The 25052-nt window shown below is 38.8% G+C and overlaps 3 protein-coding genes across 4 annotated transcripts; 2 read left to right on the top strand and 1 right to left on the bottom strand.

Moving 5' to 3' along the window:
- The first annotated feature begins 627 nt into the window (after nt 1–627).
- Nucleotides 628–4887, top strand: LOC110777365 (peroxidase 29). Of its 2 annotated transcripts, XM_056830710.1 has the most exons (4): nt 820–933; nt 2509–2533; nt 3562–3907; nt 4378–4887. In XM_056830710.1, exons 1-4 carry the CDS (start codon nt 878–880, stop codon nt 4776–4778), a joined length of 828 nt encoding a protein of 275 aa, XP_056686688.1. In that variant the 5' UTR covers nt 820–877; the 3' UTR covers nt 4779–4887. The 2 variants fall into 2 exon arrangements, with proteins under 2 accessions (XP_021837658.1, XP_056686688.1); XM_021981966.2 differs by lacking the exon at nt 2509–2533 and having other exon boundaries at nt 628–933.
- A 586-nt stretch (nt 4888–5473) lies between these two features.
- Nucleotides 5474–22366, bottom strand: LOC110777361 (glycosyltransferase BC10). Its single transcript, XM_021981963.2, has 12 exons — nt 22139–22366; nt 21701–22038; nt 19277–19393; nt 19071–19171; nt 18892–18963; nt 18627–18720; nt 10234–10314; nt 9930–9971; nt 6899–6958; nt 6597–6743; nt 5868–5998; nt 5474–5750 (listed from the first exon to the last, which is right to left on the bottom strand). Exons 2-12 carry the CDS (start codon nt 22004–22006, stop codon nt 5735–5737), a joined length of 1167 nt encoding a protein of 388 aa, XP_021837655.1. The 5' UTR covers nt 22007–22038; nt 22139–22366; the 3' UTR covers nt 5474–5734.
- Nucleotides 22159–25016, top strand: LOC130462515 (U4/U6 small nuclear ribonucleoprotein PRP4-like protein). The gene is made up of 5 exons (XM_056830911.1): nt 22159–22299; nt 23505–23519; nt 23609–24163; nt 24248–24445; nt 24534–25016. The coding sequence occupies exons 1-5, from the start codon at nt 22159–22161 to the stop codon at nt 24642–24644; spliced, it is 1020 nt and encodes a 339-aa protein (XP_056686889.1). The 3' UTR covers nt 24645–25016.
- Nucleotides 25017–25052: the final 36 nt, after the last annotated feature.

Genomic DNA, 25052 nt, shown 5'->3' with positions numbered 1-25052 from the left:
CGTCCTATATGTTACAATCAAGTCAATCTAGTTTAATTAGTTCACTTCAACGGACTTCTTGGTCATATAGATCGCGATCAATCATTTTGACTCGTCGGGATATGGTATCGGAGGGACACTCGTAGTCGTCTCCCTTCCAATAAGTTTCAATATATTAAGTTTGGATAAGTTCAGATCCTAAATATATACTTCCTCCGTTCTTGTTTACATGACACAATTGAGTTTTTGACACTATTCATACAAGCTCCTTTGACTTCATTATGTGATTTATACATAAGAAAAAACATAGTCGTGTGGGGTATTATTAGATTATTCTCAATGAATAGTTTCTAAATATCAATTTTTTTATCATTTTTTCTTATCCATAATTGAAGATATTAATGTTTGAAATCGTGTATTGACAGACGTGCCTAAATAATTGTGTCATTTAAAAAAGAACAGAGGAAGTTTATTATTACGAGTGTATTTGAAATTTATTTTATCCCTACCTAGTCTCTTGAAATTGGCAAATACTAGCATGTACCAAGCCAAGTTGGAAAAAATAAAGGACATTTAACTCTCCCTTTAATTTTATAAAACTATAATAACAATAATAAAAAAGGAATTGGACTGCCACCAGTACCACTATATAAACAGACCTAAAAAAGTAACAGAAAGTCATAAACACATCCTCTCTGTAGTTCTGTTCTTCTTGTAATAGAAATTTCAAAGATAAAAAAAATGGAAAAATGGAGAATATATGTAATTACAGTGATTCTTGGATTATGTGGTGCAAGAAATAGTGAAGGCAATCAATTATCTTACAACTATTACGAATCTTCATGTCCATTTCTTGAAGACATTGTTAGGAAAGAGATGTTAACCATCTTTGCTACTGATGTTTCTGCACCTGCTGCCTTTCTTCGCCTGTTGTTCCATGACTGCCAAGTTCAGGTAATTTTCCTTTCGATTGTACAATGTCGTAAACGTTACGTATGTACGATGTCTAGTTTATAACCATGATATACTTAAAATTAAAACGTTACGTATGTACGATGTCTAGTTTATAACCATGATATAACGGATCTTGAACAATTTTTTGTAGAGGGGCCCGTAATTTTTCTTTACAATGTAATACAAAACATATACAATTATATTCAAAGTTAATTTAGGGGGCCGAAATCAAAGTTACGGTACGAAATATTTCGACAGGGAGGTCAGGCCCATCCCCACTATAGGGAAGATCCGCCCCTGACTGGGGTGCTTAATTAAGATATCTTGGAGATTTTTTGGTTGTAATAACTAATACTTCATCCGTTTTCTTTTAGTTACACCGTTTCTATTTTGGGAAGTTTTTTTAAGTCACAATTTTTGACAGCTTTACCCACTTGAGAAACATATTGAATATGGATGAGAGTTGCCAAAAACAGTAAAGATTGCAACTAAAACAGAACAAAAGAATTAAGGGGTACTCAATATTAGTTTGTTAGGGATTGCCATTTCTTGAATTGGATTTTGGGTTTCCATTTATTTTTGGTTTATTGGGGTTATGACATACATAATGTTATAAGTTTTCCATTTCCTTTCCTAGTTGGGAGTTTCATTTCCCACTCTATCACCTGATTTGATTACCCAAACTTATTATAATTAGTTTAGTTGTAAATTGAATTTAGATAACCTTTATTTCTCCTAAACTAATCTACATTTAACTAATCCAAACTTGTATTTTACCTGAAACACGTGTGGAATTAGGTGAACATAACATTGAAACTTAAATAATAACACATTTTTGGCTCCTCTTCTAACCTTTAGAAAAATGCTTTTAGACTTTAAGGTGCCAACTAACAACAACTACTACGTAAAAGTGAAAAATACAATGTATTAAGTAACTCCGTACTTGGTAGAATTAATGTCGAACTTCATAGGCTTATTATAGCTAGTCGGCTAAATATTAAATGGAGCTTAAAGTCAAGTGTAGCTTTGGTAGGTTATTAGTAGTATAATTTCAGGAGAAGTTTTATGGTTTACTAGCCTAGCCTAACCACATATAAGGAATCAATGCGTTGTAATAGACTTGGAAAAACTTACTCGCATCCGATTAATCGACCCAAATTCTACACGAAATTGTATACATAATCCAATTTATAACATGAACAAAGTAGTACTCGGCTCGGCTGAGCTCGCTTATACCCCTGTAAACAAAGAATTCACTTTTCCGAAATATTGATTAATTTATCATAATAAACTACTCGTACTTCCTAATTGACAATATATCCAAATCCAATTTGTCACACTCTGGCTATAACATATTAGGTGCACCTGGGTACACCTAATAATTTTTACGCTCCGGCTGGTTTAGACTTTTGAAAATTGAATCAAACCGAATAAAGAGTAATTTAAAACCTAAAAATAACCTTATCTAAAAAACTTACTACCTCCCTTTCAAGATGACTTTTACATTTTTTGTTTTAGTCCGTTTCATAATATTATTTACATTGTACTTTAATCAGTATTTGGACGTACATGCAGATTTACCATCTCACTTCTCTTACAGGTATACCCCAAAACATATATAACTTTTCACTAACTTTCTCATACTCTATTCATTTTTTTTCTTACACTCATCTACCTTCTTACACGTCTATTTTATTTTATCATGTTTTATTTTATTCACCCATATTTTTACATACTCTTACTCTTATGTGTTAATATTTGTGTAAATAGTAACTATAAAGATCATTGTGAAATGAAGGTGGCAATTGTTAATCGATAGAGAGTATCACTGTGTCATTGTACAATTTGGAACAGGATAATTGAAAAAGGTCAATATTTACAGAATGAATTTGCGGTCCTAAAACAACAAATTAAATGCTCAAGTTCTAATTGATTTATGTCCATACATTCAACTATTCAAGTGCATCCCGTGAAATAATACAACTAAAAATCAGTTGACCAAATTTACCATTTCACATTAACATATGATCCGGTGCATGTCAACTAGGTTAACTGATAAATTATTAAGGGTGGTACTTAATACCTGAGATTAAATTTTGTTTATATCATTTTCTTATTCTAGTGATAATAGTTTTATCACCATTTATCTTGTGGGTCCACAATTATAAATTATACTCCATATGAAGTAATTTTTTAAAGGGTGTGTTATAAAGTTTTTATTCGTACAATTACCCTTTTTAATGTTAAGATTAACAACTACTCGGTGATGGTTGATTAATTCCATTTCTATAGATAGTTTTTCAAGCCCTCGATGAATCAACTCAACAAAGTTATCTAATGCACAAACAAAAAGATGAAGTGTTTTCGGGCTAAGCAAAGCTTGACTCTTACTACATACGCCGGATTTCATCATATTAATTGTCTCGACTCATTGTCACCCATAATTGGATAATTGAAAAATTATATGAAATGCATTCGAATTAGAAACATGTCTTATGATTCATGAACAATGTAACAATTGTCTCAACTCATTATCACCCATAATAGTACGATTGAGGAGTTAGATATACGAAATGCATCCGGATTAAAACATGTCTCGTGATTCACGAACATTATAATATAATGCAGGGATGTGATGCATCGATTCTATTAAATTCGAAAGACTCGGAAATGAAATGTTCCAAGAACTTTGGAATTAGGAAACTTGAAGCAATTGCTAGACTAAAGTTCATCCTAGAAGTTGCATGTCCAAGACAAGTCTCATGTGCTGATATAATTGCCCTAGCAGCAAGGGACTCGGTTGCGCTCTCGGGTGGACCTTTAATCCAAGTTCCTCTTGGAAGAAAGGATTCCACCACTTGTAACACCCAACTAGCTGATGTTCATCTTCCTTCCACCACCATCGACGTCGACGGATTCCTCCGTATTTTCATGGGAAAAGGAATGAACCTTCAAGAGTCTGTGGCAATTCTAGGTATGTAATATCTATTCTTGACCCTCTAAAAATTGATTTTGGCACTCTCCCTGTGAGAGAGAGCAGTGCTCTATTCATAACTAAATATGGTTGTGGGCCGTGCCGGATCAGTCTTTGGGTCGAGCCCATCGGTCTTGGGCCTAAACGGGTCCGACCCACGCGGAACCCACTTAATACCGTGTTCGTTCGGGCCGGGAAGTTCAAAACAGGTCCGGGCCCACAGGTCGGGTCGAGCAGTCGTGCCTAAACCTAATTTTACTAGATTTAGCGTGTTTTGTCCTGTTGTGCTTTTCATAAAAATTGTGGCCCAGGCCCGGCCCACGGCTACGTGATGGCCCGGCCCGGCCCTCAACCATCTTTATTCTTAACGAGGAGTGGCAAAATTAGTTCCCGATAGTGTTATCAATTGGTGTTATTTCCGCATTTTTCGTTTACATTAATTAATGTTTTGTATCAATCATTTTGTGTAGGTGGACATACACTAGGGGCAGGGCATTGCATAAACATTGTGGATAGAATCTACAAACCAAATCCTATAGATCAAATGGATCCTAATTATCATCTTGCATTAAAACTTGGTTGCCCTAGTAAAATTCCCATCACAAACCTTACAATAATACCAAATGATATAACTCCATCAATATTTGATAACCAATATTATAGGGAAATTAGCTTGGGCAAAGGCTTGTTTAGCATCGACACCACCCTTTCGAGGGATCCTCGAACCGTCACCATTGTCAATCAATTTGCTGCTGATCAAGACTATTTCTTCGAGGCGTTTTCTTCGGCTTTTGTTAAGCTCTCTTCGGCTAATGTTCTTACTGGGAATATGGGTGAAGTTAGGTTACAATGTGACCAAGTAAATCGATAGACATTGTTATTATTACAACTAGGTGTATTCTTAATATTCTAACATTCTTTATACTTTGTATGCCTTTGTTAAAGATCTTCATGATACTAGTACAATATAGTTCTAACAATATGTAATTGTTTCTCTAACTTTTTTGGTAGAAACAAGTTAGTTGTTCGCCCATTGTGCCGGGTAGATCCGGTAGGAGGATCAAATGCATGCTGGGTAGTGCTGCGTGAGCTACCTATAGATGGTTGTGGGTCGGGCTAGGCCTGGCTATAGCCATCCTCGGCAAGAGCAAAAAGTCATGGGTCAGGTCTAGGCGGAATTTTTTTGGAAACGACTCGACCCGACACAACAAAGCACACTAAATTTAGCAAAATTAGGCTTAGGCACGAAGGCCTAAGCCAGGACCCTAGTTTGAAAATTTAGGCCCAACTCAGACCAGCCCACAACCATCTTTACGTGAGCTTCCGCTGTAGGCATACTTGAACATGTTTCTTTTACCAAATACTAACAAGGGTGGAAATGAAATCATTTATTTTTATTGTGCGCACAAGCCACCACATGGGCAATGTAAATTACAAATGGGGAAGGAGATTCGAACTTGAGACCTATCATACACCGATACACATGCCCTGAGTCTTAAGCACTAGGCCAAAACCTCATTGGTAGGATCAAATATAACAACTAGAAATCTTCGGTAACGCCTAAACAACACCAAACTTTCATGTAGAGATTTCATAACAAAAAACTTATAAATCCTTGTAAACTTTGTACATTATTCAACTATTCAACTAAGATTAATCTATTTATTATTTTGGAAAACAAAATTAAATCAATAAGAAAACAATAATCTACAACCTAATAATCCCTTGTCCAGCTTCTTTGTATTAGTTATCCCAATAGTTGGGTCACTACAGTATGCCCTCTAAATAAACTTCTCTACATAATCGTATGAGTATGGTCAGGTATCATCATTCTGTCCACAGCCTGCCACCATGATTGTGCATTGTTGGAGTTTATGGGTCAGACAAGTTATACTTACGATCTACATAATATGCAAAGGGATAATAATCACGAGCAAAAGAGGAGGATTATTGTAGCCACCTTTCACTTAAAAGCCGCATAGCAGCTCCTTGCGAGAATTTCCTAGCAAATAGAAAGCAAGGAACGGCTGTAGAATTAGTTCGGCACCACTCTGTTCTATACTCTGTTGCGTAATATACATTGTTGATATCCTGTCAAATGCCAAAAGGTAAAGCTTAAACAAGGGAGCTTATAATTCATTTGAGGATAAAGCACTGGCAAATAGTCAATTAGTCCCAGCTCAATTTGAAGTTTAGTGGGAAATGTTGGAGGGAATGGGAATTATTATCCCCATTTAGTACAATTCCCTCGTTTGTTTATGGGGAATGGGAAATGTTGTTGGTTGGTAATGGGAAATAAATCAATTAATCAATTCCCTTGGTTTTATTACCTAGGGGGAGGGTGGGAATTGTAAAAATTGTAATGAACTAATGACAATATTGCCATTAATGAAAAAGGAGGAGAAAATGAGTAAACAAGGATATTTTTGTAAATTTATTTTTTATTCCCAACTTATCCCTCCAACATACGGAGTAACAAACAAGGAATTATCAATATTTCTACGAAATCCCCATTAACAATTCCCAATCAATTTCCCACTCTTAATTCCCCTATTTCCCATTCCCACATACCAAACGCCCTGCTAGTTTCTCCTTGCAACAGCTTAATGTTAACAATATTAAACCTGAGCTGGATAGAGGGAGTAGAATTTACGCTTAAACATAGAATATAATACAAAATATTATGCACCTTTATTTCTTTAATACGTTGGGGATTTGCAGCCGAACGACTGAACGTGAAAGGATGCCAGCCTTTCCCTTCCATATTTGCGGGGGAGTCATTCCATAGAGTATAGGTCAATGTCCGACGTTCCAGTTCTTTCTCAAGCCCCGACATCTGTTAACAATCAACCAGTTTTAGACTTTTACCATGCATTTCATCAATTAAAAAGCAAAGCAGCACCCAGCACGGGTACATAAACTAAACATTGTTGACAGTAGAGGCTGCTGGAATATCACAGAGAAAATTGGAAGATAGGAGATGCTACTTACAGTAAGTAATGTCTGCAGATAATGCTCATCTGGAATGCAATTGTGCTGCTTCTGAAGTTTCTGCATTTGATTACAATAATAGTACAGAATAAGATAAACCACAAAAGATTTTAGAAACCAAACAATTCATAGGTGTTTGATGGGGAAAGAAAAAGGACACATGCTTTTTTGTTTCTCGGAATTGGGGAGTAAACATCAGGTCCCGCGCTCCAGCCATCCAGGAGAGCTTATATGGGTTTTTAATTTTGACAAGCTGCCTTTAGGCAGCTTTTGCAGTCAGAATAGGGGAGTAAATATCAGGGCCAGCGGTCCAGCAGTTCAGGCTCGACATAAAGATGGTTGTAAGCCGGGCCCGGCTGAGCCTGCTCTATAGGCCCGGCCCTCAACAAGCCCACTAGTTCCATGCCGTGCCAAAAAATTCAAAAGGGAGGCCCAAGCCCACGTGCCTTCGTGTCGTGTCGTGCTTACGTGCCTAAGCCTAATTTCACTCAATTTACCGTGCGTTGTCTTGTCAGACCTTATCGTGCTTTCCAAAAAAATGCGGTTCATGCACAGCCCATGACTTCGTCCCCGTGTCCGGCCGTGCTTTTCTGTGTCCATGCGTGTCATGCTTTTTTCGTGTTGGGTCGTGTCAGGCCAGCACGGCTGAGTGCCATCTTTAGGCGTGGTTATATGGGTTTTTACAAGCTGCCTTTAGACAGCTTTTGCAGTCAGAAATGTCCAAAAGTTCTATCATACCTTTGACGACGGGTTATTAAGTAGCTATTAGAGATTGGAGGAGAACGTGTAAACACACAATTGATACCCCAAATAAACATGCACTATGACCTCCACAGTCCACACATTGCTGACAACAGTGTGCAGGTGGGCTATACTAAATAAGTAAAAGAACTACAGGTACTTGGGATCCAAGTCAATTACGTTGGAAACAACATCCACATCATTCACTCATTACGTTACGGCGTTACCCCACTGCCTTCACAGTGGCTCCTGCAACAAGCGGGGTAGGGGGGGGGGGGGGTCTAACGTACGCAACCTTACCCTGCAATTGCAGAGAGGTTGTTTCCAATTAACCCATAAGCGATAACGGGATGACCATCTTCTATTTCATGGAAAGGAAACGAAGAAGTTTTGAGAGCCATTTAATTTAGTCCATTATATCCCAAAGCAAAAAGAACAAACAGATCTTTGGCTCCATCAGAAATGACCAACATTATACCTTTCAAAAAATTCAGAGGAAGAACATTGATAAATTTTCTCATACCACCTAGCCTATGGCAGTTTAGATGTGCAACTCGCCCTTAGAGAATATTCAAATTATACATAGGCTGATTAAATTCTTCTATAACATCCAACTACTAAATCAAAAATGGCAAGTAAGAAACCAATTACCATAGAATTTAAGGTAGCGCCTTGTAAATTTGACCAGCAAACCAGATAATAGTTTAGCTAGAAAGCATCAGAAATTAAAAGATTCAACAGAAACCACCCCTCTACAATCACAAGGGTAGACTTTCTTGCTCATTGGAACACCAGGTCCAATAAGAGTAAGAGAGCAACATGTTGATAACTCACCAATTATATCCCCGGAAGGAAATAGTCAAAGAATCTATAGAGAATTTCCATGAAGCAGAACTTTGAAAGAACTACTTCGTAGTTCCAAACATGGTTAACATAAAAGGTATACAGCTTAGACTGCTCCAAGTTCAAGATAACCAAAACAGTGTAAATATAACAGAAATGTTATCTTTATATAATGCTCAATCCAAATGTAGTGGGCAGAACAGCTCGGATTATTTGCAAAAAATGCAGTAGATCAGAAACTAAAATGGTGTTTGACCCTTCCAAAATATTATATTTTGACATGGCTTAGAACCCTATTCCGACACAAACTCCCTTCAGGTTAACTCTCTAGCCATTCTGTACTCAGTATTCTGAAATCCTAAAACCTAATAAAGTATTTCTCCCCGGTCCTTACGGCCATAGCAAACACATTGTTAGTGGATCATGTAAATCTTTGGGTCGTTCTTGATTGTTTGTTCTATTTTATACATCCATTTTATCATGATAGTGAGCTGAGAAGCTTTGTTAACATACCTCCTGCCTTCTCTCCCCCGCAACCTCCAAAATAAAAGACCGAATAGGGGGAAGACAGAACTCTACCATGCTTTGGAAGAATACATATCAAGCTATGCACCAAAGTCTACCGTGGCTTTCTAACTGCAGATTATTTAAAACTTATATCCTTGTATTGTGTTATAGAATGACCTGATTAGCTGTTCCAGGATGCAATCACCGGAGAAGGGTCTCTATAATCTGCTATGTGTTAACAGCTTGAGCACCATTAACGGCAGAAAATATGAAGAAAACATGAATGTATTCATAATGTGGAAATCACAGCCAAATGTAATGATATTCAAGCCTTCCAGAGGCTTGATTCTCTCCCAAATGAACTCTTGCAAGCTCACAAATCACTCAATCAATATTCAACATAATTTTCTCTCTAATGTGCTGTATAATCTTCCCTACCTAGCTCCCTAACTTATTCCAGCTAGCCATAACTAACTATACTACCTAAAGTGCACCCTAAATAATGTTGATTCTTAGCACAGTCTACATGCTGAGATGACTGAAGCATGTGTAAATAACCTCTTTAGGCTCGTTGCAGTATGCATTTATTAATCAAAACCATCTTACTACTCAACAAACTAGTTACGGCTGAAGCACCATGCATTAGATTTTACTCTGTTCATTTACATACCAGTAAAGATTACCCAAAAAAAAAGTCTCCAATTATATATGCTCATACACAAATGGCATTCAGTTCAATTCTTCTGAAAGACTGGAACCCATCCTACTTCGCACATTATCTCACTGGATACACCAAGGCCCAACCGCCTAAAACTCTACGGTAAAAGTGAAGTAGTTTCTCAAGGTTAAAGCAAAGAAGGGGCAAATGACTAATGCATGGACTAGAACTTCAAAATACCCAGAAAAGTTCTCAAATGGGAATCGTTAATAGTGGACTAACCAGATTCAGCTTTCCCTTTGAATCATCAACCGGTGGACGTCGCTGCAAATAAATAAAAACAGGACAAAAAAGAAGAGATTAAACCAATATGATTTATTTTCTAACAATGAAACAACAGAAATCTTGAGCGCATATCAAGAGACAAACCAAAAGCAGTACAGGCAATATACAGGGCAAGGCAATATACAGAGGAAAGAGAGGTAAAAGTACCAAGATAAGTAAAAGGTAATGCAAGAAAGATAGGCATTGTGTTGCATAAGGCATAAGAAATTAAAAAATATAAACAATCAGCATAAGTATGTACCTTACAATACTTTTTGAAGAGAGGAAAGACAAGACCATCATCAACCACAACTTCAGCATGTCTCCGTATCAAAGTGAACCACTGACATTTCCAAGTAAAATAAGTAACAGTATAAGTACAACCTCAAGTGAAGTAAGAATCATGATCAACACAACAATAATCATCCAGCAGAATCCCGCTGTAAGGTTCCCTAAGGACGCCCGTATGTGCGAGCTGGAAACCTTCAACATATACGATACAGAATCCAAACATGACATGAAGCTATGTTACGAACACGAATTATCTGAATTCAACACTATTTGATTAACTTATCACATCAAGTAAGTATCAACTATCTTAGATCATACTTGATAGAGTTTAACCAACATCATGAAATAAGAACAAATTCAAGCACAAAAGTTTTCTTTAGACAAATTGTAACATCACCAGGAAGCCAAACACTACTATTTTAGAGCATACACTTTGTCCCAGGCTCATCACGATTTTGTCAATAAATTTTAAGATAATGCCTCGGCATATAATTGAAGGAAAATCTCCGACAAAAATGGCACATGCATAACAAAGATACGGATGATGGTGTGCCCAATTGCCCCATTAAAATCTACGACTCACTCATTAGAGCATACACTTTGTCCCAGGCCCATCACGATTTTGTCAATAAATTTTAGGATAATGTCTCAGCATATAATTGAAGGAAATCTCCAATAGAAATGGCACATGCATAACAAAGATACGGAAGATGGTGTGCCCAATTGCCCCATTAAAATCTACGACACTCATTTTGATGTGAATTTGAGATTTTCAGGAGCTTTGGTCAACACTCAAAGTAAACATCCATTGTTTTTGTCGTGCAAGGAAACTGTTATGCTTAATCCTAGTCCCATTAGGATCCGTTCGATCAAATTGTTTAGTTTAGGTCTCTTCTACTCTAAATCAACACCCAGGTTTTGTGAAGTCTGTTTGACCGATCAAAATCATGTCACATTCAAAGGTTAAACACATAATGGAACAAAAGGTTTCCAAGTCACTCAAGGTATCCAAACGATTACCAAGACCATGGATAACATACCAAAATTGCTGGAAAGGAAACCCATAAACCATTATCAACAAAGCCAAAAGAGTCCCCAATAAAAATCTCTTTAACTTCATAATATAATTGACTTAAGTAATAGTCTAACCTATTGCCATTAGTTTTTATTTGCTTTGAAGTAATTGGTACATCACACATCTTTCAGATTAGGGTCTAATGGAACTTCCACTTTGGAACTTAGGATAAGGTTGTAAGCTCCGCAATAGTGCAGGTAAGGTTGCGTAAATCTGACCGCACTCTACCCGAGATATGCGTCTTGTTGGAGACTTTGAGGTGGTATGGTATTGCTAACTTATGGCTCCTGATTCCGGAATATCTTCCCAATGAACAGAAAAAAGCACGAGGGAGGTCTGCAGTGACCATAGGACCAAAGTTTTCCCACTGTAAACCAATACCAATAACAAAGAGAAGTAATATTTCAATCACACCGTTGAACCCATTCTGGTTAGAAAGGCTGCTTGGACGCCGTGGAACTTTTCAATTAAATCACAGGGAAGGCTGACATACACTAATACACCCCTGACAAAATACTAACCTGGGAAAGCTGTCTAGTACCTGGTTCGAAATACCCAGCCCAAAACCCGAACTCTACCCAAAATCACTTCACCCAATTTTGACCCGACCCAAACAAAACGGCCCCGGTTATCACATGTCCAACAATGATTTTTTTAAATCATGATAAACTGGCATGCTTTTGTCCCTTTGTTCCTGGCTGCTGCGCCCCCGCCTGCTGTTCTATATCTCCATGAATGTAGGAACTTTTGCTGGCATTGTATTATTTGGTCTACGTGTCGGAACCAATTCAAGGTAAAAGGAATTTCTGAGTAAAAATTTCATGGTTATCTCAAAGTCCCCTGATGATAAACAAAACATTAGATGACACTGCCTCTGCCACTCAAACTCATTCCCAAAGCTAATTCACCTTTAATCAACAAAAGGATTTACAAAAAAAAACCTCCCTTGAAAGACAGGGTTTACTCCTTCGAAAAAGACAAGCCGCCCCTCCGTTAACGACGCCAATTCCCGGCTAGATGGCTGACGAACTTGCATTACAATGCTCCTCTTTGAGGCTAGCAGATGATGATGGTGATCTCGTGGACCTAGGAAGTATTGAAAGTACTGAATCGAATGAGAAAATATCCTTGTTGATTGTTGGACAGTTGCTTACCGACCGCCCTTACAATGTAGAGGCGTTCAAAAGAACGATGGTGAAAGTGTGGTCTCCGACTCTCCGGCACACAACCTGATTGTTAAGGTCATTGGACCTAGCCTATACGCTTTCCAATTCTTCCATTGGAGGGATAAGGAAAAAGTTCTGAATGGTCATCCATGGTGCTGGGAGAATCATCTCTTGGTTCTCAATGAGGTGATTGGTGATGAACAACCGGAGAAGTGACGCTTAACCTATCCCCTTTCTGGATTAGGGTTGAGAAATTACCTTTTAACTGTCGATCGAATGAACACGTTAAGGCCTTAACTTCTGGTATGGGAGAGTTTATGGAGATTGAGGATGATGTCTTAGGGTTGGACCGGTATCGAAGAATTTGCAGAATGATTAATGTTAAAAAACCCCTACGTAGACACCAATGGATTAAAGATCGGAGGGGGAACGAGGTAAAGATCGGATACAAGTATGAGAGGCTGCCTTATTTTTGTTTTGCTTGTGGTATTATTGGTCACTCGGAGAGGGATTGTGTCAATGTATCGGAAGAAGACAAAAAGAAGTTGGGTTGGAGTCTGAACTTGAGGGCCTCACCTAGGAAGGGTTATGCCAAGGAGGCGGAAGAGGTAGCTGCTATAAACCTCCACTGGGAGAATGTTGTTTGTTACAAAGGAGAAAGATGTTGCTGCATCTGGTTTCGCGAAGGAACAAGCATCTCTCAAAGGGGTATTAGAGGGGACTGGTAAAGTTCTAAAGGAGATAGTGGAGGTAGAGAAGAGCGGAGTAGTAGCCAGGGAGTTGGAGCCAGTGAATTCAGTGGCAAGGGAAGAAGTGGAGCTGGGTGCGAAAAAAAAGAGTAGTAATGAAGTGCAGGCTGTTACAAACTCCACCCCCATTACACCCCTTTTTGTGTTTGGTGCCTCAGACCAACCTACAGTGGGAAAGAAATGGAAAAGAAGTGCACGAGAGACCAACCTACAGTGGGAAAGAAAGGATAAATTTGATGACCTGGGACAGCAGATAGAAAAGACAGAGAGAGCACTCAATTTGGCCCAACAAAAGACTATCTCTCAAGAGAGTTGTGAGGAATGTATGGAGCTTGAAAAAACCCTTGATGAGCTACATTTCAAACATGAAGCTTAGAGGTGAAAGATGGGGATCGGAACACTAGTTATTTCTAGCACAAGGCATCACAAAGGAAGAAAAGGAACACAATTGAGGGCCTCTACGATGGAGATGGAGTTTGGCAAGTTGATGAGGAGAAATTTGAAGGAATAGTTTCCCGTTACTACGAGGAGTTGTTTGCATCAAATAATCCCCATGACACAAACCTGTAGGAGGTACTAAGACACGTTAAAAGTTCAATCTCGGTGGAAGATAATGCTGATTTGTTAAGGCCATATACAAAGGAGGAGATACACTTAGCATTAAAACAAATGCACCCTTGCAAAGCTCCGGGCCAGATGGTATGCATGCCATTTTTTACTAGCGTTTTTGGCATATTGTGGGTGATGGCGTTACTGCCTTCGTTAGTAGTATTTTACATGGCTCTCTCTCTATTAGTCATGTTAATAAAACTAATGTGGCTTTGATCCCTAAAGTAAAAACCCCAAAAAAATGTCTGAATTTAGGCCTATTAGTCTGTGTAATGTATTGTATAAGATGGTTTCTAAAGCTCTTGTTCTCAGGCTAAAATCTATCCTACCTGGAAAATCAAAGTGCTTTTGTCCCAGGTAGGCTCATCACAGATAATGCTCTAATTGCTCTAGAACTTTTTCATACTATGAAAAGGAGGAGTAGGGGCAGACGAGGGACCATTGCTTTGAAGCTAGATATGAGTAAGGCCTATGATAGGGCGGAGTGAGGATTTCTGAGGAAATTACTTCTCACTATGGGTTTTGATGGAAGATGGGTTAATCTGGTCATGGACTGCGTGTCGTCTGTAACATACTCTTTCATTATCAATGGAAGAGCGTGTGGTTCGGTGTCTTCGACTAGGGGGCTCCGACAGGGAGATCCTTTATCTCCTTATTTATTTATTCTGGTAGCAGATGCATTTTCTCATATGTTGCAGAATAAAGTGGTGGAACGGAAATTACATGGGGCTAAGGCAAGTCGTAGTGGCCCGAAAATCTCACATCTTTTATTTGCAGATGACAGTTTACTCTTTGCTAGAGCTAACCGACAGGAGTGCGAAGTTATAGTTGATATACTCAACAAATATGAAGTAAATTAATTATGAAAAGCCGGAAGTTTCCTTTAACAGAGGGGTGAGTACTGAGCAGAAAGAAGAATTGATGGGAGTCCTTAATATGCGGCAAGTCGATAGACACGGTAAATATTTAGGGATCCCTACTGTTGTGGGGAGGTCTAAAAAATCCGGGTACGGAGCCCTACTTGACAGAATCTGGAAGAAACTAGGAAGGAGAAACTTCTCTCACGAGCCGGGAAAGAGATACTACTTAAATCTGTCATTCGAGCCATCCCGACTTATTTGATTGGTGTTTATAAATTTCCGTGTTCGGTGATCAATGACATTGGCTCGGCAATGTCACGCTTTTTCTGGGGCCAAAAAGGTACGCAACGTAAGATACATTGGAAAAGTTGGGAAGTAATGTGTACCCCCAAATGCCTAGGTGGGATGGGATTTAAAGATCTCTCGGTCTTTAACGGTGCACTTCTTGGTAGACATGCTTGGAGATTAGTACAAAAGTAGGAATCGTTGCTCGGAAAAGTCAGGAAAGCCAAGTACTATCCCAATAGCTCATTCATGGAGGCTTTCTTGGGCTATGCAGGTAGTTACTCATGGAGAAGTATATGGAGTACTAACTGCTAAGGCACTGGTCAAGGAAGGGGCGATATAGAGGATCGGTAATGGCCCAAAAGTGAACATATGGAAGGATCCGTGGCTAACCAACAGTGAAGGCGAGTTTGTTACAAGCACCGAAGTGGAGGATGTTGAGCATGTCAGTGACCTGGTGGATGTAGATAAGATGGAATGTGATGAAGATATTATTGATAAATATTTTAACGAGCGTGACAAAAAGTGCATCCTCTCTATTCCATTGAGTGAGAGAGCACCGTGTGACTCCCTTACATGGGCTTACTCAAACGATGGCCGATACTCAACTAAGACAGCTTATATGTTGGGGAAAGGGTGCAATTTTGATGCACTCCATCGTGCTTGGGTGGTGATTTGGGGTTTGGAGACCTCCCCAAAGGCTATGTATAAAAAGGCTCAAGGCGCAACAAGGCGATTTGGAGTTCCCAGCGCCTTAGGCGCACCTCATTGCGCCTCGGTGCGCCTCATTGAAGTGAGGCGCCCTAATAAAAAGTAAAAAAAAAAAAGTGAAAAAATGGTTTGTGCCTTGGTAAATGCGCCTTTTTGCGCTTTTTGCGCCTCAAAGTGCGCCTTTGCGCGCCTTTTTGCGCCTTAGGTGCGCCTCATCGAAATCGCCTCGCCTAGACAATAAAAGGCGTTGGCTCCAATCGCCTTGCGCCTCAGAGCCTAGGCGCGCCTTTTTATACACTTCCCAAAGGTGATACATTTCTTTTTGCGTCTATGCACAGGTACGTTACCAACTAGAGCACTGCTTAAGGCTCGACATTTGATAGACGAGGCAGCTTGTCCGTGGTGTGGAGTGGAAGAGGAATCAAGCTCTCATGCCATATTCGATTGTGTGTGAGTGAAGGAGTTGTGGGAAGATGTTATGTGTGTGGGTATAATCACAAACAAAGAGAATATGAGTGAGCTTGTAGCGAGCTGGGCAAAGACTGAAATGAAGATTAGACAAAAAGCAGCAGTTTTGGCTTGGTGTATATGGACTGATCGAAATATGATGGTTTTTAATGGGAAATCAACCCCTAATGGAGTACTTTTGAGCAAAGTACTAAGATTGGCAGCAAACAAATATATAAGCATCCTTCTTTAAGGAACAGTGCTAGCAGCAAGTGTTGGAAAGCACCACCCATTGGCGTGACAAAACTGAATGTTGATGCATCTCTCGCCGTCGAAGGATGGGTGGGATTGGGGGTCGTGGCCCGTGATCATACTGGGGCAGCGTTGTTCGCAGCCACGAGAAGAGTCAGAGCATGGTGGCCAGCTGAGATAGCAGAAGGAAAGGCCGTACTTATGGCTATCAAGCTCGCAAAGAGGTACAGGTACAAAGATGTCATAGTTGAGTCAGATTGCCAAGTTATTATTAATCGTCTTGCAAAGGAGGTAGTTTTTCTTTCAGATTTGGATAATGTCCTTGAGGATGTAATTGTTTCAAGTAGTGATTTCAATTCTATAGTTTGGTCTCATGTAAGAAGGGATGGCAATTTTGTTGCTCATCACTTAGCTAGGCTAATGTCGTTTGGTGTTCAACAAGTGTTGGAGAATTTCTGTCCTACGGAAATCTCGCCCTATGTACTCTCGAACATTTTGTCCCTAAATTAATGCATTAGCTCCGCTTTCCTCTTAAAAAAATAAAGCTTTAATCAACAAATCCCCACAACAATTGCTCTCCTAAATACGCATGCACAAGAGAAACGGAAACTTGAAATAGGACAGAGGGAGTATTAAACACTTTAAGAGACTGTTTTAAAGACCATTGGAATTTGTCAACACGTTGGAGGGAGTGTCTCCGTGGACCATGGTTGCCTGCCTTGAGTTTCCCTAACAGCTATAGCAACTATAATTGGACACTAGTCTCGAATTGCTCCTTCAACAGTTCTTCTAAGACCCTTAAGAAGGTATGACTCACAATCATGAGACTATCAGTGGCCCATTGAAATTCTTAGCATAATTTGGACAAGCACCCAGGTATACAATGGCCATATGACATGACCTATAATTGTCCCAAACATTTCAAGAGTGACAAGTCATACCCCTGAAATTTTTCTAGTAAGTGGGAAGAATTTCACAACAAAAATCAACAGCAATTCCCATTTCAATGGCTGAACACTGTGCTCAATTAATTTAAAAGACCAAAGGCTGTCAATGGAAATTGGAGAAAGGCCTCTTGAATCACCACACTCACCAGCATTCCCCTAATAGCATATTTGGCAACTAGGTCCTATGGAGGCAGAATTGATGCAAGTACTAATAAGAGAACGGCAATCCTAAAAATACAAGGAAGAATTCATTTTGGTTATAGGTAGAATTTACACATAAGAACTATCAAAATAATAAGCCCGCGAGAAAGGGATATCTGGTCACACATGGTCCTTAGAGTATCTCGAATCATAAATCACAAAACCGAGAATGTATTGACAGAGCATATCTCAAAACATTTGAGTGAAGTCTTGAGATCCTCTTCAGAGGCCAAGGATTCTCCTAAACAATAACAGAGGACATGTATACAAGTTTGCGTAAGTCACTCAATGGCTACTTTGATGAGAGATGCCTAAAGAACTCAAGTCAGGGAAATCTCAACCCAACAGAAATTGAAGGGAAGGCTCTTAGGTAGCTGGTTACCTATGATATACCATGATTTCTAATGACTATCAGACTCACACGACAACAAATAGGCTCACACCTCTTGAACCCTTTTTCTGGAAAATAGAATTTCTTTACCCAAATTTGAGCCAAGAAACCTAACCTGGAGTCACCCAACAAGATGTCGACAACCAAGATGGCAGATCGCATAGAACAGAAATTTGATCCCTTAGGAAATTTATAATTGGCGCAATTCAGAGCCTTTCATTAATTTTTAGACAAAAGACAAAGGGAAGACTCCAACGATTAGGCCCTAAGCCTTGCCAGAGGAGGCAGAACTCCTCAAAATTACTTACATGATCATCTAATCCTATAATGGCCACCAAGATAATAGATGAGATCAAAACCACTAAAGTAAACCCCACATTGAAAGCTACCACTCCTGGTAGTTAGATCACTTTGCACAAAACATACAACGTGGTTTGGGTTTAAGGTGGGAGACAAGAGGTGTACTGTGTACAAGACCAGAGAAACATCATTATTTGAGGAAACCTTAGGCAAAAGATTTTAAGGACCATACATATCAATATATCATCCCCATTAAAATAAGCCCCAAACTGCAAGCTACACTACCATTCAATACTCAACCAAATATCAATATGCAAATATAGAATTATAGAATGGTAGTTAATCAAATAAAAATGCAAGGAAAAAATTACCTGTGACCCTTTTCGCCATTTGTCCTCCGTTATACCCGGTGACATCTTTGGGTTAAAGCGACCTTGACCTTCCTTTTCCTTTTTGTCCAAAAAGCTAACACAAATGAAAAGCATGTCCATAGTCAGCCCAAGGAGCTCATATGATCTTTTCAACAGCAAATATCTTAAGAAACAAGGCAAGATAGATCAACAATTTGAGAAATTGCAAGGCATGAATTTGAGAATTCTAAATGAATCTACCAGACATTAGCTTCAAATTATTTACCTGTCTACAAAACTCTTAGGAGATTGCATAACATAACTGTATATGTAGCTAAAATTATACAAAGGGACACAGCTGCAATAAGAGAAATCAGCATATAAGAAAACCAATTAAATGATAGGAGTGACTAGCATTATATTCTTATTGTAAAGGGGCATAAAAAACATAAGTAGCATACTCACCTATCTGAAAGAAGAACAAATCTCTGATTGGCAGGGTCCTCGAGTGCTGCATCAAGCATTAACCTCTCTGCTTCAATCATACTCGATTCGCCCCACGCTACCTACCACCCACTGGTTCATTAAACCCAAACAAAAAAAAAAGAGCCAAACCACATGACAAGATCCACCAACATAACAATCTAAGACGCCATTTTGCAACCACAAACCTGAATGCTGTTGCTTAATTGCCGACCAAAAAACATAGGCGATCGGGTGTTTGATTCATCAAACACAAAACCTGGCTCGGAGTGAATGTAAATCGAATAACTTGCCACATCAACTTCCTGGAAATATCCCATTCATCAACTTATTAGCAAAACCCACTTCCAAAATTACCCGATACCAAAACGAGTAATTAGATATATGAAAATTTTAAAATCAAGTTCATGTGCATGCATAGTTTTTGTCTAATTCATAATCAATTCAAATCTTCTAGATTTTGAGTATAACATACAGCATTTTATGTTTGTATGCAGCTTGTATTTGAAGAAGTCTATATTTTCAGTAAAACACAAAAAATTGTGGAAAAAATTACTTCATTCTGTAGTTAATTGAATCAATTGACTGGAAATCTTTGAACAAGCTAATACAAAGAATCACAAATCCATGTCCTTTCTTTTTCTTCCTCATCGACTCCCAATCCCGAAACAATGTTGTTTGACCTTTCACAAACCTTTCACAAAGAATCACAAAGCTTTGTTCGTGTAATGAAAACTTTCACCTGCCGTACAACCGGCTGCACCTCCAAGGCTATTAGTAGAACACATGCATTAGGCACATGATAAAAGAAATAACCTTGGTTGTACCATGTCAAAGTATAATGGTCTAGATCGTTCATAATCAAAACAACTCACCAAAGTTTGATAAATATCAACCCGTGACATCCTGCCTAAGCAACTTGTATTAGAAAAAACATCATGTCTTTTGTCTCCTCTACTCTTAAGCATAATAACTTGAGCAATTGAGGCAGCTAGGCTGCGTGAGATGGATAATGAGCCAACATAATACAATGTAGTGCAGGGATGGCAGCCTGGCAGGCCCCTACACATGGAAGAAAAAAGCTAAACACCAAAGCTGCAGTAAGGGAAGGCATGGAAGGGCCGGGTATGGTAGTTAAAGATGATACAATGGTGTTTGAAGCTTTGTTCGTGTAATGAAAACTTTCACCTGCCGTTTTGCACCTCCAAAGCTATTTGTAGACACATGTGTTACGGCATGAATAAAAAATAACCTTGGTTGTACCATGTCAAAGTATAATGGTCCAGATCGTACATAATCAAACTAACTCGCCAAAATTTGATAAATATCACCCCATTACATCCTTCCTGAGCAACTTGTATTAGACAAAGCATCATTGCTTTCGTCTCCTTTACTCTTAAGCACAATAACTTAAGCAATTGAGGCAGCTAGGCTGTGTGAGATGGATAATGAGCCAACACACAACACATTAGAAAAAAGCAAAACACCGATGCTGCGGTAAGGGAAGACATGGCAGGCTGGGTATTGTAGTTAGAGATGATACTGGTGATGTTTTGATGACTGCAGGTGAAAGAATGAGGGCGAGCTTCACAGCCCTGCAAGCAGAGGCTACAGCAATTTTGTTTGGGCTGAAGTATGCATATAAGGCAGGCTACAGAAAGGTGGAAACGGAATCAGATTGCCTTCATCTTGTGGAGATGCTCACACGAAGGAAGAAGGAAAAGTCAAGAGTGCAGATTGATATTCTTAGTTTTGTTAAACAATTTGATACTTGCATTTTTAATTCTGCTAATCGTGCTGAGTTGCACATGCCATGACCAAGGCCTCGCTTAACTTTGAAGAGGTACTGGTATGGATGGAGGACTCCCCCCGATGTAGCCCCATTTGTCATTGAGGACAAAGCTTTAATTGAATGAGCACATAAATCTTTCCCGTCAAAAAAAAAACTTAAGCAATTGAGATACAAGACAAAAACCTCGAAAAAAGCATTTGCATTTCAATAAAGCTTGACAAATCAAATAGTTATATCCTCCTCATTCCTCCCTATGCAAACTTATATTAGAAAAACACTTCATTGTATAGATAATTTTATCCATAAGCAACAAAATCAAGAGTTTGGTCTCTACCTAGTCCTAAACTACTATTATTCTTTATGTACTATTTTAAATAATTTAATATTTTCAATGTTGATATACTACCAGTTGTCTGTACATGTTTTTTGAAATGCAAAGTTTAATGCAAGGAAGCAACGAAAGGGAAAAACTTCAAGAATTATGAAGTTATATAGGAAGCAATTCAGCAAAATTTCACAAATCATTAAAAATACTTCAAAAATTCGGAAACACCTTCTAAACTATACTGCACAAATTACGGAGTAGTTACCAAAAAATTAAACCTATGCAAATTCCTAAATTACCGTTCATAAATTTTATCAAGGATTTTTTTTTTTTAATTAAAACCATGGAATACAGCATTATACTGTACATTTATACATTCTTCCTATACAATTAGTATTAAGAAGAAAAGACAAAATTAATTGAGCAATTATACTAATTAACACAAAATTACTTGAAACTAATAAGAAAAAAAATGAAAAATAAGGGAGAAAGAACCTCGAAGAAGCTTCCCCATAGAAAATCGAGAGGGAGATGACGGCGAGTGAGGAACAAGAATGCGATCTTCGGAGGACCGACAAAGGATATAGGGCCTACGCGCCGAGATAAACGCGTCATTTTCGAGGGCGGAGATGAAATTAATTGCGACTGAAATTTCCAGAATCCGAAGATGCAGAGTATAATCGAGACTGTAATCACGAGCTTCAAATTTTGTCGGAAGATACAACAATGGCGAAACCTTTGCTTCCTTGCTGGCGTCATCATCATCGTTGTCGTTGCTGCTGGCGTCATCATCATCATCATCGTCTTCTTCGATGGGAGAAGACCTCCTCTTCCTGCCATTAATTAACAATTAATTGACTAATTAATTAATTAATTAATAATTGTCAGAGTAAGAAGGTGAAGGTGAAGGAGATGACGAGAGAGAAAGAGTACATTGAAGTGAAGGTTCATCAATGGAGGTGAAAAGGAGTGCATGTGAGTCTCTCTCTTACTTTCTCTCTCCTCTGAATTCGACGTGTTGTGGTGTGAAAGGAGAAGAGAATCGGAGAATTTGGAGGTTTTCGAAAATGGGCAAAATCTTGGGTGTTAATGATGTAATTAAATGACGATTAATTTAGAATGAATTATGAACAATTAGAACAAGGTTTTAATGTTTTATGTTCTAAAATGTTCGTTTTGTCCTTTTGGAAGACTTGGACCATGCTCCTTTCACCAAGTCACCACCAACTTATAATAATTTGTCAATTTTCAAACAAAAAGAATTGTCAATTTTTAACAAAACAAAGTCAATTTTCAACAAAAAAAAATAAAATAAAATTTGTCAATGGATTATTTAAATACTCTTACCTTTTTATTCGCGACGGATTTGGCTCGTTTGTTTAAAGAGATTTGATAATCAAATAGCGAGAGTAATGAAACAACGTATGTTGAATACGGAGTACTAATGAAATAAATAATAAGTACTACGTAGATGATAAGAATAAAGAAATCACTAGTAGAAAAAACCCCTGTTGCAGCCCCCTTGTTGCAGCGTACATGTATAAATACGCTTCAACAACCAGTCGGTCAACGCGGGTCAAACCCTTTAAAGGGTTATCGCAGCGTACATTTTAGTTGTTCGCAGCAAATGTGTTTGTTGCAGCGTACAAAATAAAAGCCCGCAGCAACAACCCGACTTTATTGCAGCGTACATGCTATTGCCCGCTGCAACAAGTCCGCGTTTCAAAATTTTTTACTTTCCTAGATTGCAACAAACCGCGCTCAAACGTACGTTGTTCCTTCTCTGCTCCAAGCTTTTTCCCTTAAACAAATATCCAAGCAAGCCGTCGAACTCAGCCCTGCGTCGCCGTCGAACTCAGCCCTGCGTCGCCGTCGAACCCAAGCGTTGTTCAGCCCTGCGTCGCTGTCTTCGCCGGTGTGTGGTGTTCTCGCCTCATCTCCCCCATCCCGTTCTGTTCTCGCGCGGCCTGTCACTGAAAGGTAATATTCTTGGTCGGCCGGGGGTTCAGCATCTCCCCGTCGCGTCGTGGTTCCGGTGGTTGCTCGGCGTCGTGGTCCCGGTGGTTTCGGTATGGTGTGTTCAATTTTTATTTTCGTTTTTTATTTTCGTTTTCAGATTAGGGTTCAATTTTAGTTTTTGATTTTCGTTTTGATTATTGTTTTTTATTTTCGTTTTTGATTTTCGTTTTGATTTTCGTTTTGATTTTCGTTTTGATTTTCGTTTTTGATTTTCGTTTTGATTTTCGTTTTTGATTTTCGTTTTGATTTTCGTTTTGATTTTCGTTTTGATTTTTGCCAGGGTGCTGATGGAAAGGTAATCAGGTCAAATTAAAATTAGATAAATTTCTTTGTCCAACTTGATTTATAAATTATGAGAGTTAGATTGACAATTGAGCTGACTAATCTGTTGTATCTGTCAAGATATGGAGAGCATGGTGCTTAACTGTGCATTCAATTAGCCAGGATTGCGGGGCCATTGCCCTAAATTATGAGACTGGTTTGTCATTTTTGAAGGCGAGTACTAATGGTCTGTTTATTGCTTGTTTTGTTTCTTTAGCTCTGTTAGTGGGGTTGCCAAGATATGGAGTATATGTTGCATTTTCTCCTGTAAGTGACAATGTAGCAACTGCCTCAGCTGATCGTACTGCAAAGTTGTGGAACACAGATGGCACTTTATTGAGAACATTTGAAGGTCATTTAGACCGCCTAGCTCGTATTGCCTTCCATCCATCTGGGAAGTACTTGGGCACTACAAGTTTTGACAAAACTTGGCGTTTGTGGGATATCGAAAGTGGTGCTGAGTTGCTTCTTCAAGAAGGCCATAGCAGGAGTGTTTATGCCATATCTTTCCATCCGGATGGATCATTGTTAGCATCATGTGGACTGGATTCTCTTACACGTGTCTGGGATCTTCGAACAGGGAGAAGTATTCTTGCTTTGGAAGGCCACATCAAACCTGTAAATTTCTTCTCTTGTCATTAACATTTATTTTTGTGATACTAACTCTGATTGTTGACTCATGTTTTTTCTTTTTCCTCTCAGGTTTATGGAGTTGATTTCTCTCCTAATGGCTATCATTTGGCCACTGGTTCTGAGGATAACACTTGTCGGATTTGGGACTTGAGAAAGAAAAAGTCATTGTACATAACTCCTGCCCATTCAAAGCTTATTTCACAGGTCAAATTTGAGCCTCAGGAGGGATATTATTTGGTCACTGCTTCATATGATACAACTGTTAAGGTATGAGACTTGGCACTCAATTACTCTCAGTAGTCTGTTTTGTTAAGTTACAAGGAGTGTTTTGTCTCATTTTGCCCTATTTCATCAGGTATGGTCATCTCGAGACTTCAAGCTTATCAGGACATTGTCAGGACATGAAGCAAGAGTTACACCCTTAGATGTCACAGGAGGTAAGATCTTTTCTCTTGGTAAACTGTAGTAAAAGTGATGCGTGCAAAATGGGAACTTATAGTAGCATCTCATTACAAGTTTATAACTGTCATCTTGGGATGGAATTATGGTAAAGTTTATGGAAGTTGCCACTCAAAAACTGAATTTGTTTAAATACGTTACATTCAACAACAGAGATAAAGTGAATGCAATTTGTCCCTTAAAATCCAAGGGGGCGTTTGGTTCACACAGGGTAAAGGGAACCGAAGAAAGGGAAGGAATAGAAATGAAACCCTTTGATATAAAATATTGTATGGGTAACCTATCTCTAAGATCTCACCTCTCTCACTAAGTCTCACTCCAGCGACAAATCTGAAATTTGACTACCTAAACAACCAAAATCCGCCGGGAAAACAGTAAATCCGGCGTGTCAAGGGAACAGGTGGCATGGTTGGGT

The sequence above is a fragment of the Spinacia oleracea genome, chromosome 6, assembly GCF_020520425.1.
Source record: "Spinacia oleracea cultivar Varoflay chromosome 6, BTI_SOV_V1, whole genome shotgun sequence".
NCBI lineage: Eukaryota > Viridiplantae > Streptophyta > Magnoliopsida > Caryophyllales > Amaranthaceae > Spinacia > Spinacia oleracea.
The sequence above is the reverse complement of the archived record's forward strand: the minus strand, read 5'-3'. Positions and strand labels throughout refer to the sequence as shown.

What these genes read in the sequence shown, in the direction of transcription:
- LOC110777365 (XM_021981966.2), top strand. Translation starts at nt 721, where the DNA reads ATGGAAAAATGGAGAATATATGTAATTACAGTGATTCTTGGATTATGT. An exon ending in TCCATGACTGCCAAGTTCAG is followed by an intron (nt 934 to 3,561) that starts GTAATTTTCCTT and finishes AATATAATGCAG; the next exon opens with GGATGTGATGCATCGATTCT. An exon ending in AGAGTCTGTGGCAATTCTAG is followed by an intron (nt 3,908 to 4,377) that starts GTATGTAATATC and finishes CATTTTGTGTAG; the next exon opens with GTGGACATACACTAGGGGCA.
- LOC110777361 (XM_021981963.2), bottom strand. Translation starts at nt 22,006, where the DNA reads ATGATGATGATGATGACGCCAGCAGCAACGACAACGATGATGATGACG. An exon ending in TATGGGGAAGCTTCTTCGAG is followed by an intron (nt 19,394 to 21,700) that starts GTTCTTTCTCCC and finishes GGATATTTCCAG; the next exon opens with GAAGTTGATGTGGCAAGTTA. An exon ending in ATCTGCAGACATTACTTACT is followed by an intron (nt 6,744 to 6,898) that starts GTAAGTAGCATC and finishes GATTGTTAACAG; the next exon opens with ATGTCGGGGCTTGAGAAAGA.
- LOC130462515 (XM_056830911.1), top strand. Translation starts at nt 22,159, where the DNA reads ATGGAGGTGAAAAGGAGTGCATGTGAGTCTCTCTCTTACTTTCTCTCT. An exon ending in TGGAAGGCCACATCAAACCT is followed by an intron (nt 24,164 to 24,247) that starts GTAAATTTCTTC and finishes TTTTCCTCTCAG; the next exon opens with GTTTATGGAGTTGATTTCTC. An exon ending in CATATGATACAACTGTTAAG is followed by an intron (nt 24,446 to 24,533) that starts GTATGAGACTTG and finishes CTATTTCATCAG; the next exon opens with GTATGGTCATCTCGAGACTT.